An 18,218-nucleotide genomic window follows, 5' to 3' on the forward strand; every position below is an offset into this window, starting at 1 on the left:
GCCCTCTTGACTCCTCCCAGACCTCTTCCATATCTCCCTCTCAGCTTCATGTTTTTTTGACTCACTGAGTCTAGTTAGTGCTACAAGTATGTGCTGGATGTCAGGCCATCTGTTGGAGCAAGAGTATCCTAGCAAGGGCCACATCCCTGAAGGAAACAGACTGTCCTTCCCACAGAAGCCATCAGCTAGTGCCTCGGCTAGGGGCCTGGGCTTTTGGCTGGCTTGGTCTAGTGCAGGTCATGTGCATACAGCTGTCATTGCTGTGAGTTGGTGTGCAGTGGCCCTATCATGTCCAAAGATAACTTTTTAGCAGCAATCCTTGGCACTTAAGCTGTTTCTGTACCTCCCCTCCTTCATACTGATCCCTGAGCCTCAGGGAGAGGGATGAGGTATTATCACTCAACACTTTGATAATTTTTTATAGAACTGCCATTTCCTGTAAAGAGAAGCTTCTCTGGTAAGAGTTTAGAGCTGCTTAAGTATTTAGAGAATAAGTTGATACTATGTCCATTTAGCAAAAGAAGAGAAGTTTAATGACCTCTAGAGCCAGTGACAACCACGGGTTCTTGGGCCAAACAAGCCATGACTGTGGAGCAGGCCTTAAATTGAGTCAGAGGCTGTTGGTTACCCCCAGAACATCCATGCCACTATGATACCAACAGACATCTTTCCAGGCTGGTCATTGTTGCAGTTGGCAAGGGTTCACAATGGCTGGTTTTAAAAGCCAGGATCAGGGAAAATTGTGTATTCTTTACACGAGCCTCTAACAGATGGCCTTTCTCCAGAATGCTGTGCCAGGGCAGATCCTGAGAGCTCAAGTTTCTCAAGGGCTCAGAGGCGAAGGCAGAGCTCAGAACCTCTCCACCCTGCCGCTGCTTCTCTCAAAGGGGTGGTCACGGTGAAAACCATCGGAAGGGCACTGAAAGAGGCCTAGGCACTGTGTCCATAAGCAAACCCTGCTACACGTGGCTCAAATTCAAAAGAGTTGACGTGAGGACCTCTCAGGGTCCCAAAGCCAGCCAGAGGGAGCCCTTGCTCTCATCTAACTTAAGATCTGCATAGGAGTCAGAGCGCTGGTATAGCCTGGCCTCCAATGTCTGGCATCATTTGGAAATTCATAATGAGAGCACAGGATTCAGGGTCACCCCAAACCCAGAAGTAAGATGGGACCTAGCACTCACAATCAGGACCCCTCTGCCTTCTCCCACCGGGAGAAGCCTGTGTTTGACATTGATAGCTTGTGCATGCACTAAGCCATGTGCTTTAGATACCTTTAAAGAAGTGCAAGTCCACAAGGAAGCCTTGGTTGAAAGTAGTGGTTCTCAACCTGTGGGTCATGACTCCTTTGGGGGCCAAATGACTTGCACAGGGGTCACCTAAGAGCACTGGAAAACACAGATGATTTACATTATGATTCATAACAGTAGCAACGTTACAGTTATGAAATAGCAACAAAAACAATTTTGTGGTTGGGGGAGTCGCTACGACACGAACTGTATTAAAGGGTCAGGAAGGTTGAGAACCACTGGTTTAGAGGAACGACCTTGATTCTGGCTCCTACACAGCAACCAGCAACAGACGTAAAGCTGAACAAATGCTGGAAAACCACTTACTCATGAGAGGGTTTCCTGTAAGCTCCCTTAGATAGTGAGCTCCAAGCCGGGCGGTGGTGGTGCACACCTTTAATCCCAGCACTCAGGAGGCAGAGGCAGGCGGATCTCTGTGAGTTCAAAGCCAGCCTGGTTTACAGAGTGATTTCCAGGACAGCCAGGGCTGTTACACAGAGAAACCCTGCCTCATAAAACAGAAAGAAAGAAATAACTCTCTAGTAAGGTATTTTTAGCTTTATTTCTGTCATTGGGGTATTTATTTCTGTTTGTTTTATTTGTCCTGATACAGAACCAAGGGCCTTGCCTATGCTAAGCAAGTACTCTACCACCTCTAGTCCTGTTATTCTAAGATGGGGTCTGCCCTTGTAGTCCAGACCAGCCTCAAGATCCTCCTGCCTGCCATGTGCTGTGATCAGACATGTGCCACCATGCATAGGAAGGCAAAGTGAGACCCACCCAAACTTTCCATAAGCATAGCTCCTGCATGAGTCACATAAATCAACCTAACACAGAATCTCAGCTCATTCTTAAAAGCTTTGCTCCTCTTCTTAAGGATCAGAAAGAGATGTTGAAAGGGTCAGACAGACAAGGTACTTGGGCACCAGCCTTCCCAGGCTCAGACAGGTAAAAAACAAGGGAAGCTCTGAAAGGACCTCAGAGTTGGCACAACACATTCCAAGACTAAGTTCTCCACACAAAGGAGATTTATTTGTCCCAGAGGCACAGAGGACAGGAAATAAGAGACAAAGACAGGGAGTAGAGGATGAGGGAGAAGGGGAAAGGAATAAGGGAGAAGGGTAAAGGGTATTTGCCCTGGAGGGACAAAGGACCTGCCTCTGGATAGAGAGGCGACAGCTGTGGCCCATAGGCAAATGGCGGTTTATAAAAGGTACAAGGGGAAACCCCATGTTGGGGTGAGTTGGTTTGTTTTGATTATGTCAGTTGGGGTAACCAAAAGAGGGCTTTTGATTGCTGGACTGCAATAGTTTGATAGCTGGATCTTAATGGTCAGCCTCAGGAGGAGCCTCAGGAGGAGCCTCAGGAGGAGCAGGAGATGGCCAAATAAGTGACTAGACGCAACTAGCTTTCGGAATGTAGTCTGCAGTTTAGCAAGGCAGAGGAATGGCAGACAAGGGTAAGAGAACTGTGGGCGCCATGTTTGCCATGTTTGGGCCTCCTAGAGCCCTCCAGGATCCCCTCCACGGGGGCCAAACCAGACCACCACAGAGACCTGTGCGTCCTGTGCTGAGAATCTGCCAGTCACTTTATCTGTGGTACCCACCCTGGGGACAGTTTCTCTCATCCCTAGTAGAACTAACTTCGGAATCTGACGGCATAAAGCTTTGGGTCCTTTTCTTGCCTCCGCAAATGAAAACAGAAGGCGAGTAGTCAGCTGTAGAATGTATTGATTCATCCACTGCACCAACAACACACTGTATGTCACAGGAGACAGCCACAGGCAAACACAAGAAACCACACACATCTGCTTGGGGATCTTCTTTGGTCCTAAGTCATGTATCATACACTTTGGCAGAAAGACTAGTTTACAGGCTCTCGATGAGTTCTGGTTTTCTGTATAGTCTGGCACGGGAGATTCACAATGGTACTCGGCGTTTGTCTAAAGACAAGTCTCCCACATGTAAACATTTGACTGTATCAGTGTGCCAGCTGATGAAAGAAGCGATAAGATCCCTATCCTTGCAGCATACGCAATTGAAACTGGAGGCAAACCCATCACCCCTGCAAATGGAGAGCCGGAGGGGCCAGGGTGATAGGCGGCCCGGGGGGGGGGCACCCCAGGGAGAGGGGGCTCCACCACTGCTGGAGAAAGAGACCCACAGCACAGTTACACAAGAAATCTGACAGAAGGCCGGCATCTTGACCTAAAGGAATTATCAGGTTCAGAAACTGCTAATCTCCTTGTTAAGTTATCCATGTCTGTCAAGGCCCAGGAGAGGAGAGAGCGGTTGCCAAGCCCAAGAAGCACGAGACTAATCACATTGTTTCTAGACTCAAGCCAAGCAGTGACTCAGCTAACAACACAACAGGCGGCAGGGGTTGAAGCTGTGTGCAGACACCACAGGAGACCAAGCCCATCCCTCTGTCCACTTCAGTCCTATTGTCCAGGGAAGACGGACCCAGGTGTGGGAGGACAATAATCCTCCAGGGCTGCTTCAGTCAAGTTGGGGCAACCCAGAACCCCCCTGGAGAGCAAGACAAACAGCAGAAGGTGTGCAACCTGTCCTCCCAGAGCCTGTCCAGGCTGGCCTGCAGAAGGAAACCAGGGCTCAGGCCCTGTTGAGGGAGGAACTGCCCAGGTGGACAGCAGGAGGCCAGGAGGCCCCTCGCCACCAGCAGCCTGCCCTCATCCACCAGGGCAGGTACATACTTGCGTTCTGAGCACCTAGTCGCTTCCCTGAAAAACCTATTTAAGGCTCAGGGGTTAAAGACCAGAAAGGTCTGCGACAGTGTGAACCGTTGGCCAAGCCACATGGCTCTTTCAGGGGCCAGACTCAACCCTTTGGGGGAACCTCAGTCTGAACACCAGCATACTTTACACATCATATCACTTGCTCTACTGCCAAGGACACGTGCTTCCCGAGCTGCTAGAACTCCTGGGTTGATGCACAAGCAGCAGGCTTGGCTTTTCCACACCAGTCCCTCGGGGGCCCCCCAGCCATCAGCTGCCGGGAAGGTGGAGCTAGCTCTCCTAAGAATCAGGACTAGGCTTGACCCCAGTGCCCCTGACCAAGCTTTCAGCGAGTGAATGGGCAGCAGGGGGTACAGGCGGGGGCCCACACGTGGCTCACAGGATGTGTCAGAAGCTGCAAGCAGGAAGGAAAAGCAGAGGACAAAGCCAAAACCTGAAATCCCACTAAACTAACGCCACTGCCAGGCAGGCACTCCTGGACCTAAAGTTTCAGGCTCTGCAGGGAGGGGCAGAAAGATATCCGAGAACCCACAGAACCGGGAGGATCACCCACGGCCCTCACTGCGGACTGGGGCTGTCTCCCTCTGTCAGCGTCTTGAAGTCCATGGAAAGGGCTTGCTCTTCAGCCTGGGAAGGCCGCTTCCAGTCAGCTTGAGCCAAGATGTAGAGCACGACCACCCCAAAACAGATCAGCAGCAGGCCCAGCACGTTGGCCAGGACCCCCTCGGGTTCGAACTTGCTGTATTTGGTCCTGTAGGGCAGGGTGAAGGGAGAAGCCACCAAGGGTTCCAGTTAGGACAAGTGCAGCCCAGGCCTTAAAGACGCCAACCCTTCCACCCTCCCCGTGAGAAAAGCCAGCTCAGAGAGAGGACTCCAGTAAAGCAGGGGACACTGGAGGCCCTGCCTCTTCAGGACACTTACCCAAGTTTGAACAGCAGCGCCTCCTTCAGGCCCAGGAGGGCTGTGCCCACAGAAAGAAGGAAGATGGTGGCACCATAAAATATGTGCTGTGGGCGGTACCGGCTCCGCAGAGAGAACGAAGCTCCGGGGAACAGGAAGAAGCTGAAACCCACAAGCCACTAAAAGGAGAAAAGATTGCTGAGCCATGAGCTGGCTGTGACCTAACGATTAGGAGGCCACCAAAGGACCCCTGCATCCCCTCAAGTGCAGTGGAGCAGAACATTTATAGGAAAGGTGGCCTGGTCCCCAAGACTTGAAGCCGTTTGCCTTGAGGCCTTGGGCCTCCAGCAGCAGGTTCATCACCCCATGGATTTGAGAAGCTAAGGCATGTGATTCAACGCTTACACAGCGTCAGTGGGAAGGACAAAAGGCCTGGGGCACCCTGGCCTCTGAAATCCTAAGCTTATACCCAATTCAGCCTCTGAAAACAGCATCCAACTAAACTGACCTTCTCTCTCTCCTCTGGACATGAACCCTGAAAAATGGGCCCCTCTATGGCACACCTGAGCCCCACTGCCCTCCCCTCCCCCTCCCTGGGGTTAGACTCACCTGCACACAATAAAGAACAAAGACTAAGATCCCACACCAGCTGTGCAAGCTGTACAGGTCTGGATAGCTCTTCTTCCTGTGATAGTCGAACACGGCCACCAAGCCTGGAGCAGAGGCAGGGGCCATATGAGGACAGGGCTGGACATGGAAAAGGGAGAGGAGGGGAGACCCGGGGGAAACTGCTAGCCAGAACTTCTGGGCTTTGGTCCAGGCCGATGATGGCCAGCATCCCATCCCTGCCTGGGATGCCGGAGGAGGAGAGTGGGGCAAGGCCAAGCAGCCTGGAGCAGGGACTGTCTGCCCAAAGCAGCAGGTGGGGAAGGAAAGGCTGCACCCAAGAACTCACCCAGCAGGGCGATGATGAGAGCAACGACATGAAGCAGCCCGTGCAGGATCTTGGTCGTGCGTTTGGCTTCTTTTCTGAAGACACGGTACACCAGGAGAGCTTGTGGAAGTGGATAAAGCTTTAAGTGTACAGGCCTGTGCTGGACACACCGGCGAGCCTGTGCTGGACACACTGGCAAGCCTGGCTGGCTAGACAAAGGTCTGAGCTTCTTAAGGTTTGACAATTACAGAAACTGGAGGAGGGAACAGGATTGCACAGGGACCTTGCACCCATCCTGGCTTTGGTCCAGGGTGCCCTGTCTACCCCATGCACACTCAAGGACCAGGAGAGGGGCTGTGTCACACTTCCACCCACTCAGAGCAGCTGCTGGGCCTGAGCGCCGCGTGGCCTTGCCAGGTGTCCTAGAACTCATTGATTCGGGAGCTCAGGATTCGCCTTGCAGTCAGACTGTGGTGCTGGCCATTCTGGAGCCTTCCTAGGTGGGGAATCACTGCGCTTGGCAGGCAGACTCCCAGCTTCCAAGGCTTAATGTGATCCTGCCCAATCTCCACTGCTGCTGGGGGGTGGGAGGTGGCTGTTGGGACCTCCACCCCAACCCCACACAGCTCCCTGAAGGCAGCACTCAGGCCAAGCACCTGCTCGCACTTATCCTAGGGACAAGCACACTAGTTCAGCCATGTCTCCATTCAGCAATCACACATGTACATGTGTCTACTTTCCCAACGTCCAGCTGCCCCTAAAGATAGTGTCGCTTACCACTCAGGCTGGCTCCACTGTAGAAGGCAGCATGGCCCCTGAGATGCCACCTGCTAAAGGCAGCTATCACCCTCCAGCCCCAGGTTCCCTGGACTAGCCCCGGGACTCACCATCTCCTTGCAAGAAGATCATGCCTATGACCATGCAGAGTGGGTGCACATTAAACTGCAGCGAGCTGTCCCAGGCAATGCCACCTCGGTACAGGCCCAGCCATGCGCCAGTCACAGCCACCACGGTGAGGCCCAGCAGCTGGGAGAAGGCCACGTAGTACGGCAAGGCAGCAGGGACGGAGGCACCACCGGGCTCCATGCTGACCCCAGCTACAGGAGACACAGAGCTCTAGGGAGCCACTCACAGCCTTCAGAAGGCACACTCTGCCTCGTGACAGCTGCCACTTCCTCCACGCCAGAGTCTAAGCTGTGTACCCTAGCTTTCACTGGGAGGCCAGGCCTACCCACAGAGGCAAACTGACCTGTGTACACGGGAGGGCACAAGTTTAGAAACATCCCGAGTTTGGATGACAGCATGGGCCCCATCCCTGGGTTATAAGTCCTGTTTCCTGAGGCCCTGGGTGTTCTGGGATGGAGTTGGCAGATACATCAGAAACACAAGCATATACCCTGAAGGTGTGGAGCTTACCACTCCCTTCTCCACATAGATGGAAAAGTCCTTCCTGGGTGGGAATAGAAGCCTTGCTCCTTCACCCATTTGTAAGCCTCAAGCCCTAATCCTAGTGGAGAGCCATGGGCACCCAGAGAGTCAATCCCCTTGTTCTGTGTAGCTGTATTCTGTCTGCCCTGCTGTGCCAGACCACAGGCCACTCCAGGAGCCCCAACTCCATTCCTTCCAGCTCCTTTCCACACCAAGGTGAGGTTTCCAGAACTAGGGGTCCCAGCAGTGTGGCCTCATATGCGCCTGCTGAACTACTGATGGTCTATGCAGGAAGACAGCAGGCATGTTGCCCTATGAGGAGACACCGCCTGTACCAGGAGACCCGTGGAAGGCTCTAGTGCATGCAAGCCTCCCCATGCAGCTCAGGCCAGCTCTCAACCCTCCCCCCCCCCGTGTGTTCTCCTGTCCCCCTGTTCCCATTAGGAAAGAGGTGGAGGGGAGCAATCTGGTCTGGCCTCTGCTCCTCTTGCCTCAAGGCTGGCAGTAGGACTCAAAGGTCCCACTCTGGCTAGACAAGGCAACCACCAATGCCAGCTCTGCGAGGACATCAGCGCTCCAGCTTACTGTCCCTCCCTAGACAGAGGGGGCTTGCCTCCCAGCCAACCAGTGAGTACCAGAAGGTGCGAGGCAGTGGCGAACAGAAGCTGTAGCTGCCGCTTTCCCAACACTAACTAGCCAGCGCTAGTTAGTACCCCTGTTATGCTGGGGCCTGGGTCAGCCAGCTCCTCGGGTTGGTCAGCTCCAGCTCCGCCTCCTAGTTCTCTGACAGCAGCTCCTGCATTTTTAAAGAACAAGGCAGTTAATAATACACTCTGTGAACAGACAAAAGCAAGTCACCCACGTCCCCGCATGCACTGGTCAGAAATCCGTATACATTTCCCATGAAACAGGCCCAGGACATAGTCATCCCATCTTCATGCACTGGCATAGCACACACATCTCCTCATGGGGATAAGCATACTTCTGCCTCATTGGTTCAACAACTTCACATCATCACACTGTACTTGTCTCTGTCTCTAACTGAGCTCCTAACTCCTGCTGGCTGGCTCTGCGGTCCTGCACTGAACGGCATGAAGGGGGCCTCTCAGCCTTCATGGGATAGGCACCACCTGGAGATCTGTGTGAAGCAGGCTGGCCTTGTTCTCAAATTCTTGACATGTTCTTTCAAGTCATCCCAGCTAAGTGGGAACTCTTTCTGAACCTCTAGCCAGGAGTGAACCCCTATTTCTGGACCTCTTGCTGCTATTCCTATCTGTCCCCTCATGTGACTGCCAAGTCTCCTGCCTATTTGGTCTTCCCTCAGATTCCCACTGCACTGCCACGTCAGCCGAGTCCAAGATCAATGTCCTCCCACCACAACCAGGCCCTCTCAAGATCCCAGACAGCCCAAGGGCTCCCAGATCTGTCATCTCGTTCCTCTCAGCCATCTTCGTTGCCCTGCCAGATCAGGACACAAGCCTCTCTCTTTTCAATCTGCCTGACACACCAGGACATGCCTTGCTTTCTAAGTCATATCACCCTTGCCAGCCAGAGAAATGCCCGCTGCCACGTGATCCTAATTTGTCCTTCCGCAGCCCCACTATGTTCCCACTAGGTCCACGTGGAGGCTTCAGCTCACTGGACTGGCAACACAGCCTGCAGTTGGTACCCTCCTCCTGGTGAAGCCCAGCTTCCTGCTCCGTGCTGCCTACACCACCCTGCAGATTCACCCCAGGGCAACAGCATCTTGCTCACTACTTTGTCCCCAAGTGCAGCTCAAGTCCCTCCTAAGTCCTCAAGGCTCCCCAAAACTTCCTTACCCTCTTGGGTTCTGTTCTAGATTAATCCCGCGATGCTCTCCTGAAGTGTCCTGTCTGCTCCTTGAAGATAAGGTCACTCCACCCTTCTCCAAGACTTCTCAGGTACCCAGCAGAGACTGCTGTCCTTTGTCCTGCCTCCTCTCCAAGTCCCTCCCCCCGTTATGTTATTAGATTCATCTCCCCAGAGCCTGAAGCACAGCAGAATCTGATTAGCTCCCAGTGAGGGAGAAAGCAGGAACAGGTGACCTGCCACGGTTTGTCAGGCTTCAGACAAGACAAAGGGCAGATCTGGGCCACGGGTCAGCCACTTGGTCTGCCATAGCCTGCTTTTTCTGTCCCAGTCAGTCTCCTCATAGGCAGAGACCCTATGGTAGTGAGGGAGAGGATGGCTTTACCATCTCTCACTGGAAGTTCAGTCCTGAATTCCCTGTGATGGACGGGAGCGCCCGCGTGCTGTCTACACACACCACCCAGGGTGAGAGGAATCCGGCTGCATCAGGAGTGCAGGGACCCGACAGCAGAGCGCCCCACGCTCTGCACCTCTCTGTTTAACCCTCAACAGTACTGTGAGTGAAACAAGAGTGTTTGTTACCCGGTGTCACAGATGGGAAACGAGGACTCAAAGGCAACAAAGTGGTGCTCAAAATACCATCAGCAAATTAGCTGCTCCACCTGCGCGGCTGCTTGTAGCCACCATTAGATGCTGGAATTCCACAGCAGGGGCTTCCTGGCGAGTGTTAATGGTGGCAGGTGTTCTAAGTAGGGCCATAGAGGGCTAGGGATGTAGCTCAGTGACAGAGACTTGCTGGGCCTACTTAAGGTCCTGGATTCACTCCCCAACCCCCAGCACTGCCAAAAATGGGATGGGAGCGGGACGGGGGAATGGGATTGAAAACTGGAGGTAACCCTGCATGGCCCTTCCCACCAGGCTAGGGAAAAGGCACCATCCTTTGCCAGGGCACAGTCTTCTGCGACTCCTCCCCAGAGGTCGAGGTCTCCACCAGCACGGTGGTTCTGAACTTCCCAGGGCCCAGTAGCTAGGGTAATGCCGTCACACTTTCCAAACACTTAAGCCAGTCAAGGCTCAGTGGTCCCAGCTGAATAAGGGACTCCCCAGGTCCCTGCTCACCCTCAGTACTGCCACAACACAAGAACAGGTGCTGCCTACAGCTCTCCAGGAGAAAATGGGTACAAGCGGGAGAAAGGGGTGTCAGAGGAGTGCCTGAGCAGCAGAGGCTCAATTTCAATTTACTCTCAGGTATGGCACCCAGCCAAGCAGTCCTGGGAGCAAGAAAGCCAACCTGAGGAGAAAGTGAAGCAGCCTGGCCTCCGAAAGAAAATGGGGTGCTCTGGGCGCAGAGCTGAGGTTACAAAGTGATGCTAGAGGCACAAGAGGGGCTGTCGCCCCCTAGCAGGATCACTCCCCGTGGCAGGCATGGCTTGCCTGCAGGGTACTCATTCAGGCAGTGCTAGCTATACTCACAAAATCTGGAGCTACAGAAAAAATAAAGCAGGAACAACCAGCTACAATCCCAGCACTTGGGTTACGGCAGGAGGATTCCATATTCCAGGCCAGCTTGGGCTACACAGGGAGACCCTGTTTCAAAAACAAAAAAAATGTTGAGTTGCCCTGTGCCTCATGGAATCCTTTAGTAAAATGCTCCCTGCTGCAGCTCAGTTCAGGACAGCTAAGAGCTCTGTGCCTGGGGCAGATTCCCCAAGGCTCTGGACAGAGTGCCTCCGCCTGCGGCATGCCTGCATCTGCAAGCTTTAAAGGGGTTTGAGTTGTCCCCCTGTGAGCATGCACATGTGCATCATGGTCCCTGGTCACCCCAACAGTGAGAACACCCTACCCTTCCCTCCTAATGTGGATGCTGCTCCCTATAACCTGTCCTTGCCTGTGTCCCCTAGCAGAACCCAGGCTATGGCTTCACAGCCTGGAAATGGCCACTCTCGACCCTAGGTTTCCTCGGCTTCCACAGACCTGTGTTCTTCCCTCCCTTTCCCTCCTTCTCCATTCTTTTTATTTCTTTCAAGACAGGGTTTCACAGTGTAACCTAGGCTGGCTCCTAACTCGACATCCCCCTGCCTCAGCCTCCTGACTCCAACATCACACTTGATTCACACCAGAGTCTTGCAAGGAATGGGAGCTCATGTGGCCCCTTACATGGCTACTCCCCTTCCTTTCTTAGAGTTCAGGGTGGGGTGACAGATCTCCGGACTGTGACAGTCAAGTAAATACACCCCTAATCTCTACGCACCACCTGCAGACTGACTCCCACTTAATGCAATCACACAGGGACACAGCTACCCGCAGGGCTTAGCCTGTGCTGAACATCACGCTCCCTCTCCAGGCCCACTGTGTTTTATTAAAAGCCGACCATGCCTAACCTCATTACTGGTACCAGACACCACTCATGCTGTACAGCCCAGGAGGCAGCGGTGGAGCTGAGGAAAGCTGGACCCTGGGAAACCTGGCTTGGCCACAGCCCTCCCTATCAGCCGCAGGCTTTAATTGAGTTAGAAAAGACTACAGTGGGGGCAGGGACTAGAGCTTTCCTTTGTGGGTGAGACCCTAAATGTGATGAGTCAAAAGGTGAAGAGAAGCGGAGCTGTTGCGCGGGGCACCCAGGGCGCTCCAGGCAGAAAGTGAGCCTGAGTCTGTGCCAGAACCCACAACAGTTAAAAAACAAAGGGGAAAGAACACTTTAAAGGTTGAAATGATTTAACTTTTAATCCAATATGCATGTTGTCTTTGTAGGAAATTTGAAAATGTCCTTATTTATTTTTATGGAGAAAGGCCCCGTGAACGCCAAAGCACCCAGCACATCTCTCAGAGTTGCAATGCAGCCTGGGTCACAAACAGGTCAATTCAGAGTGTGTTCCACTGGTTACTACTGTGTCCCTTCTCCCAGCTGGCCTCCTCAACTCTAAGGCCTACATTACTGGACTGCAGAAAAGTTAAATGGGAAAAAATATGCCCAAAAGCCTGGTACAGTGCCTGCCACCTGGTGAGCGCTCAGCCAAACAGCAGTTGAACAAAAATGGTATCACCTGAAGGTCATAAACAGCAAACCCCCCATCAGGCCACGTGTTCCTCCTGCCCACCACCAACCCATGCCCCATTTATTCTATAGAAACTTCTAGAGTATGGAATACTGTCAAACAGTCTGCATTTAATTTTTTGTTGTTGGGGAGTGGCGTTGAACCAGCATCTCCCTCTGTAGCCCAGGCTGGCTTTAAACTTGCAATCTGCCTGCCTCGGCCTCCTGAACCCTAGGGTCACTGCCCCTTGTTGCCACACATGACCCAGATGGTAGTTTTAATCTCTGAAATTTTATATTCCCACTTTTATTCTAATTAATTATGAGTTAATTCTAAAATAGAGAGTGGAGCTCGGCATGGCGGCCTTTAATCCCAACGCACAGAGCTCTATGAGTTCAAGAAGCCTGCACTCTGCCTACCCAGGGACCCAGAGACAGTGGCAGGGCAGGGCAGGGCAGGGCATCTGTGGGTGATTCTACTTCTGGTTCCAGGAGCTCCTCCTTCCCACAAGGGGTGGGGCTTGAGCAGACCAGGATTTTCCACCCAGACCCAAGTGTGGGAAGCAACCCCGGTATTTAAGGGAGGTGGCCATGCTTTGCTTCGCGTTGCATGAAAAGAACAGGACGGAATCCAAGAGATGGAACTTTTCTTCAAGAATTTTAGAAAGCTCTCAGATTGCCAAGACAGAATGGCAACTAAAAGGGAAGCCAGAGTCCACAAGGACCCTCCTGTGACTTGTTATGCCGCGCGAGAAAAGGGGTAGGGGTAAGAGAAGAGACCGGAAAGGGGAGGTGGCCAAGGCCAAAGCATGAAGCCAGGCTTTCTCCCAGTCTAGGAACGCCTAGACAGTGGGGGATCCAGCTAAGAACGGACCTGCCAAACAAGATGGGTCCACTCCCACCCACTTTATTTTAGAATATAGTTACAGACCCTTAGACTTGAACTCAGGTCCCCATTCTAACTCCAGCAGAGACGCGGCCCGAGGTCCCCAGGCTGCCTCTCCCGATTCCTAGCAGCAGGAACTCAGGCGTCAGGCCGCCGCCTCGCGGAGCCACCGCAGGGGACAGGCGGGGCGGGGCCCCAGTCGGCGCGGGCAGGTGCGCGCGGGAGAGCGGCTCGAAGCCCGGCGTCGCCTGGCCCCAGTCCCCGCCACCCCTCCGCGTGGAACTCGGCTCCCTGGCACCCAGTCGCTTACCTGGTCCCGCCGCCGCCAGGCCTGTGCGCGTCCTCGCGCCGCGCCCCGGCCGCTCTGCCGGTTCCGCGGGCCACGGCGCGACGGCGTCGCCATGGTGACAGCGCGACGGCCCGGCGGCGGCGCGCACGAGGAGGCGACGGTCACCTGCGCCGGAAGTACCGCCAGGCGCGGGCACTCAGGGGTGCACAGCGGCCACACCGACCCAGCAGCGTCGGGACCAGCGTGGGCAGGCCCTGGTTGGCGGGGCGGATGCGGCGCCTCGGTTCCCGATCTCTAGCCTCTCGCTCTCTGCTCTCTCCACTTCTGAACCCGGGAAGCCGCTAGGTGTCAGGCCCCGCCTGGGTCCAAGCTCAGCTCCGGTAACCCTAGGGTCACCTCTCCCAGCCCCCGTGGGCGGAGATGGCACTTTACACTTTACTGGAAGGCTGGGAATAACCCTGTCCTCCCCGCCTCTGCACACCCGCCACACGAACGCTGTTGTTGATAGTTTACCTCCCTCTTTTTTCCACTCCAGGACACACACACACACACACATTCACACACACGGAGGGAGGGGAGGAGGAGGGGAGAGACAGCAATCTAAGGCTAGATACCGTTCGTCCAACTTCTCATTTAAAGCTTAGGCCTGTTGCCAAGGTCTGTACTTAAGACAGGAGGTTGCCAAGGCCGAGGCTGGGAGCTTGGGCAGCGGATCCTGGCCCCCTATCCAGGAAGTGCTATGGGTAGATAAGAGCCCAGCTCAGACTTCCTACAAGCTGGGAACAAAAGGTTCTTTCCTGTTGGATGCCTGGCCAGACTCTCCAAGAATGAGACAGAAATGGGGTATTTCCCCCTGTGCTTCAAAACATCTTTGTGGGACTGGCCTCTCCCACCTGCCCTCCCCCAACAAAGGCTCCTCGGAGAAGCTTCCCACATGCAGAAGCCAGAATTGGGGCGGGAGGGGGGGTCCTTAGAAAGGGTTCTGTCTAGTGTATGGTTAAGACAAAGCCAAGAACCGGAATTCTGTTAAGGTAGCTTTTCATCTGGCGGAAGTAAATGGACATTTTAAGGTAAGCAGCAGCTTCCTTGGTGTGCTAACAGGCAAGCAGCATGCTTATAAACTAAAGATGGAGCAGAGCCATTTCTCATTGTTTGGTGGGTATATTTGGGCTTCTGGGAGGAAAAGGAGGGACAGATTTGGCAATGGAATCTTGTTTAAGTGTTGAGTTCCCTAGCTACGGTGCAGGGCTTCCAGTGCCTTCCAAAGCCAGGGAGAGTCCTGCTGGGGATTCATGGAACCCTACGGGTCTTTGTCACCTCCCCCCTACTCCCCACATGGGGCCTATAGCAGGCTGTAGTGCTTTTCCCTAGAAGGGGGCCTGTGGGGGACACATCCACACACAGTGTTCTCAGGGGCCTGCCGAAAGTGAGGTGTGTACTCCAGAGAGGCTGAGACCTGTGCCCCAGATCAGAGCTTCTGGGGCCTCGGCTGTAAAGGTTCCTTTACCCCACTTTAAAGAATGGGGAGAACATCACAGAGCTGTCAAACACTGACTTCCAGCCTGGTCCAGCTGCCGGAGTCCCCGGCTCAGAACAGGGAACCTCCAAAATGCCTTTACCCCTCTCCTGGTACAGGAATCACCACCTCCGAAGCCTGAGCCGTGTACATCTGCAGAAGGACATTCCCCCCACTTCCCTTTCTTGGGCCACCATCCCCTGTGGTCCAGGCTTGGACGCTGAAGATGTTTGTCTACAGAAATCCTCCCTTGGCGCTCGCGTCCCCTGCTCTGCTGGCCTTGTGGTTTCTCACATGCAGTGTTAATTTCTCCTTGGAAGAGTCTTTCCTGGGTCATCCCTGAACTCATTCCTGCACGTCTCCAAGCTCACTGCTTCAGACCACCAGCATGGCACTATAGGAAGGGTTGGAGGTGTGACTACCTCAGACTCGGTGTGCTGGGGACGACTTGGGGGCTCAGAGCCAGAGCTTTAAGGAGCAGAAAGAGCACTGAGCATGACGGATCCAGACTGCCAGACGGAAGTTTCACCCTCTACCTGATGGATTCTTTCTCCCCAGGGTTACAGGGCTCAGAAAGCTGAGGGGAAAGTCAGGATTCCCAGTTAAATTTCTATTTTAAAAATTCAGCATGACTATATCCTAATCATTCCTCAACTGTAGCCTGGTCTCCTGTTTTTACTTAAAGGTAAGTTTTAAAAATTTTTGTTCATCTTGCCATGGAATCCCAGTGTAAGCTTAGCTCCCGAGGGTTTCTGGGAGTTCCTAGAATCCAGAGGACTAGGAAGAGGGATGCAGGAATCCACACGCCTGAGCCAAACAAATTCATATCAGCTCTGAAAGCTGGCCCCTGGCCTGCTGTGTCCCTGGCCAGTTCTCAGCCCACACAGCAACATCCCTAGGGCCCCCATCTACACCATCCTCAGACTCGGGCGGCAGCATCCTTGTGTATGGTATGCAATGGCTACTGTGATAAAGTTATAAGGAGAATCGTGAGTCACTCTGGGGGAAAAGCTGGGCACTGGCGGTGACCGAGGGAGCAGAGACCCAGGAAGGATCAGAGCTGTCATGGGGACAAGAGTGGCAGCCAGGCAGGACACTAGCCACAGTGCTTCCAGCGCCACCAATGAAGACAGTGAGTTTACCTGGGACCCCAGGAACACTAAGGGGCCAAGGGACAGAAAAGACTGGGCTGTCACCCCATCCCTGGTTGATCCCAAGGCTGGCATCTACAGTCAAACAGCAGAACTGTAGGTACTGAACCCAGATGCAGAGAAGCAGTGATGAGTGACATTCAGATTGACTGGACCCTGAGGGGACAAGACACAGGCTGGCTAAGGAACCAGCCCTGTGATGGAAGTGGTGGTGTAATCATCTGGGGGTGGGGGGGTGGGGTCTGGGTCAGGTTCATGTTCTCTGCCAGTTAAAGAAGTCAAAGGCAGCAAAACTCTCCAATGCCGCAAACAGGAGCAGACAGACCACAGCTGAAGGAGAGCAACTTATTAAGAATGAGGACACATACACACAGCAAACACTCAGAGAAAAAGACCAGCAAGCTGAAGTGGAACTCCGGAAGCCAGGAGACCCAGTCTCTTCTCAGGCTGAAGAGTCTTCCTCCCCTGAGTTAAGATTGGTCAGTTAGAAGATAACAGAGTCGCTGATTGGCTCACGACTGTTGTGTAAACACATCCTCGTTTGGCTCTGAACTTGTCGAACCAGTCGGACAGCAGGTCCCCATGCAAGGAGCCCACAAGCCTTTGTTTGAAGCTGACAAGCTTTTGTCTCTGGTCAGAACGTGAAGGAAGAAGATGGCCATCTTGGGAAGATCACCTTCACCAACTAACCACGGCCCTTCTCCCTGTCTGTCTGCCTGCCAGAGAGTTTGTCTATCTCCCTGTCCTTCAGTGTGGCAGCATTGGGGAACCATACTTTTAAGTGTCATTTTCTCCTGTTTTCCTCCCTCCTTTTCCTTGTTCTCTTCCTCCTTCCCTCCCTTCCCACTTCCTTCTAACATGGGGGTTACTGGACACCGGCTCTGTGCCAGGCATTGTTGTAGGCCCTAGAGAGCCGGTCATAATGAATGTAGACAAGGACCCTGCCTACGACTCCTTGATGGAGAACTTACCTAAGTATGTAGAGATGGGAGGCTGGCACACAAACAAGCCATCAGAGAGCAGGTGTGATGCACAGGGCATCTGCTCAGTCTTCATAGACCCGTAGGTGGAGCTGCATCTGACCACACTGGCCATGATCAGTGGAACCTAGCCAGAGTCTGCCTCACATACTCCAGGCATTCCTGTGGCTAGTCCTGAGGCTAAGCGAGAGGCCCTGGAGCCAGGCCAGCCCTGACACCACCCTCTCTGCAGCCTTCCCTCCAGAAAAGAAATGTGAAGTTTGTGTCCCAGTCACGTGTTCAGTCCCCACCTGCCTACTGCTCTCCCTGGCCAGTCAGTCATCTCATCTCCCATGAAGCAGCGAGGGCACCAGAGAGAACAGGGGACCCTGTAAACTGGAGCCAGAGGGAAGCCCGGAGGGCAGAGGTGTTCGTGCCCTCCAGTGCCATCAGCAGATGTGTGTGTAGAAAGGGTGGAGACGACAGCCCTCTGGTCACCTCCACCAACCAGCCATACACCACAGGGCAGGGACTCCTGCACTTTGTCCAAAGCCTGGGTCCTCTGGGAGTTCCCATATTGGTTCCTGAAGCTGTAGGCGCAGGTTCTCAGCCAAGCTCTACACTCTGAGGGAAGCAGTGGAGTATGATGGCCAGGCTGAGCAGGAACAAGCAGAACCTGGGGGTACCTCAATGTGGGCTGCAGTTCTGACAGTGATTCCAGTCAGAACTTCATCTCAGCCTTCTCCCCAGGCAGGATTCCTGCTACATCCATGTCTTAGTTAGGGTTCCTATTGCTGTGAAGAGACACCGTGACTGTTTCTTATAAAGGGAACATTTAATTGGGGTGGTAGCGTGCAGTTCAGACGTTCAGCCCATTATCAACATGGTGGGACATGGCAGCGTGCAGGCATTATAAATCTTTATAAATCCTCATTAGAAGCTGGGCGGTGGTGGCGCACGCCTTTAATCCCAGCACTGGGGAGGCAGAGGCAGGTGGATCTCTGTGAGTTCGAGACCAGCCTGGTCTACAAGAGCTAGTTCCAGGACAGGCTCCAAAACCACAGAGAAACCCTGTATCGAAAAACAAAACAAAAAAAAAATCCTCATTAGAGTTATCACTCAAAACCACATGACAGAGGTTTTATGAGGCTGTTTTGAGATTTTATCTGCCATTGGAATTAATCCAAAATTCTTCACTTTAACTTCAAGCAGACTTGAACGAGGGCAAAAGGCAACCACTTTCTTCACCA

At 53.5% G+C, this 18,218-nt stretch overlaps 1 protein-coding gene across 2 annotated transcripts; it reads right to left on the minus strand.

Moving 5' to 3' along the window:
- Positions 1-2,998: 2,998 nt before the first annotated feature.
- Positions 2,999-13,446, minus strand: LOC101982071 (cytochrome b561). Of its 2 annotated transcripts, none has more exons than XM_026777185.1 (7): positions 13,364-13,446; positions 8,017-8,099; positions 6,763-6,972; positions 5,897-5,995; positions 5,551-5,654; positions 4,963-5,120; positions 2,999-4,792 (listed from the first exon to the last, which is right to left on the minus strand). In XM_026777185.1, exons 3-7 carry the CDS (start codon positions 6,959-6,961, stop codon positions 4,600-4,602), a joined length of 753 nt encoding a protein of 250 aa, XP_026632986.1. In that variant the 5' UTR covers positions 6,962-6,972; positions 8,017-8,099; positions 13,364-13,446; the 3' UTR covers positions 2,999-4,599. The 2 variants fall into 2 exon arrangements, with proteins under 2 accessions (XP_026632986.1, XP_005369474.1); XM_005369417.2 differs by having other exon boundaries at positions 7,939-8,099; positions 13,364-13,445.
- Positions 13,447-18,218: the final 4,772 nt, after the last annotated feature.

Source organism: Microtus ochrogaster, unplaced genomic scaffold (assembly GCF_000317375.1).
Source record: "Microtus ochrogaster isolate Prairie Vole_2 unplaced genomic scaffold, MicOch1.0 UNK48, whole genome shotgun sequence".
NCBI classification, from domain to species: domain Eukaryota; kingdom Metazoa; phylum Chordata; class Mammalia; order Rodentia; family Cricetidae; genus Microtus; species Microtus ochrogaster.

Bases quoted from the DNA above. Each gene is read 5' to 3' on its own strand.
- LOC101982071 (XM_026777185.1), bottom strand. From the start codon at position 6,961: ATGGAGCCCGGTGGTGCCTCCGTCCCTGCTGCCTTGCCGTACTACGTG. The intron at 5,996-6,762 runs GTGAGTCCCGGG...CACTTCCACAAG, and splicing joins GATCTTCTTGCAAGGAGATG to CTCTCCTGGTGTACCGTGTC. The intron at 4,793-4,962 runs GTAAGTGTCCTG...CCTGCCCTACAG, and splicing joins GCGCTGCTGTTCAAACTTGG to GACCAAATACAGCAAGTTCG.